The sequence below is a fragment of the Conger conger genome, chromosome 7 (assembly GCF_963514075.1).
Source record: "Conger conger chromosome 7, fConCon1.1, whole genome shotgun sequence".
Classification (NCBI taxonomy): Eukaryota; Metazoa; Chordata; class Actinopteri; order Anguilliformes; family Congridae; genus Conger; species Conger conger.
The window spans coordinates 60,994,556-60,995,971 of record NC_083766.1 but is presented as its reverse complement, the minus strand read 5'-3'; the positions used below and the strand labels follow the sequence as shown (position 1 = coordinate 60,995,971).

Genomic DNA, 1,416 nt, shown 5'->3' with positions numbered 1-1,416 from the left:
TCTGAGTTGTGCATTGAAAATACAATTTCATCTCGGCTTAGTTGGAGTCTGCAAAATTGGCCCATATTTCATATTAAATCTGTCTGAACTTTAACCTCATATTCATGGTTTTATTATTTGTCATGTTCTGGTGTATGGAGCCAAAACACCAGAAACTGTTAATGTTCAAGAAGTTAGGCACTGCATAATATTCTGCTTTTCTCAGTCTGACAGAATTTCCAAGGAAATCTGGGATGAACATAACCTACAACAGTCCCATCCTGTTGATTCAGGGCATCGACATTCCCCATTGTTTCATTTACCCAGCGTTTGCCCTGCTGTTGGTTGCCTACCTGATCATCCTGACCACCAACTTAGGGGTCATGCTGCTTATTTTGATGGACAGGAGCCTTCAGCAGCCAATGTACCTGCTGTTCTTCAGCCTGTCCTTCAACGACGTCCTGGGAAACACGGTGGTTCTGCCTCGAATGATGTTGGACATCGTCTCCACCAACCCGTCCATCAGCTACTCCTGGTGTGTCTCCCAGGCCTTCTTCAGCCAAACTTATGGCACGTCCTGCCACACGGTGATGATGATGATGGCCTTTGACAGGTATGTGGCCATATGCCACCCTCTGAGGTACACCTCCATCATGAGCCCCACCATGGTGGCTAAGCTGACTGTGTCCGCATGGAGCACATCGATCGCCGTGACCTCCATCCCACTGGGCCTCGCAGTACGACTAACACGCTGCCGTTCCATTATTCTTAATGCCTTCTGCGACATTACATCTCTGTACAAGCTCTCCTGCCAGGACTTGAGCATTAACAACATCACTTGGCTTACCTGCAGTATCATACTCTTTGGATTGTCCATCGCCAGCGTGGCCTTCACATATTTCAGGATCCTGATCAGCTGTGTCTCCAAAAAGAACAAGGAGCTCAACAGAAAGGCCATGCAGACTTGCGCCTCGCATCTGGTCCTCTATCTGATCATGCTCTGCTCCGGATACCTCATCATGATTTTGCATCGTGTTCAGATTCACAACGGGTACCGGACATTGGCGGCACTTCTCTTTCTCATCATTCCCGCCAACATGAACCCCATCATATACGCTATACAGACCAAGGAACTAAGGACCAAGATTGTGCAGAAACTTTATCCAAAAGTAACCCAGTTGCAGTAATGAAAAAATGTAGCTTTTAAACCAACTGCAGCATAATGGATGCTCTTATCTACATGTTAAACTCGTGTCTTACACTGTCGTATACACGTAGTGACCACTTAATTAGTTACACCTGTACACCGGCTTGTTAATGCAAATATCTAGTCAGCCAATCATATAGCAGCAACTCCATTCAAGCATGCAGAAATGGCTAGGAGGTTGTAAAACCCCACGCTAACCCAATGACGGAATTTAGCGACGGCCGAAGGTA

The 1,416-nt window shown here is 46.4% G+C and overlaps 1 protein-coding gene across 1 annotated transcript; it reads left to right on the top strand.

Moving 5' to 3' along the window:
- The first annotated feature begins 233 nt into the window (after positions 1-233).
- LOC133133559 (putative gustatory receptor clone PTE01) lies at positions 234-1,166 on the top strand. Its single transcript, XM_061249659.1, has one exon. It carries the CDS (start codon positions 234-236, stop codon positions 1,164-1,166), a length of 933 nt encoding a protein of 310 aa, XP_061105643.1.
- Positions 1,167-1,416: the final 250 nt, after the last annotated feature.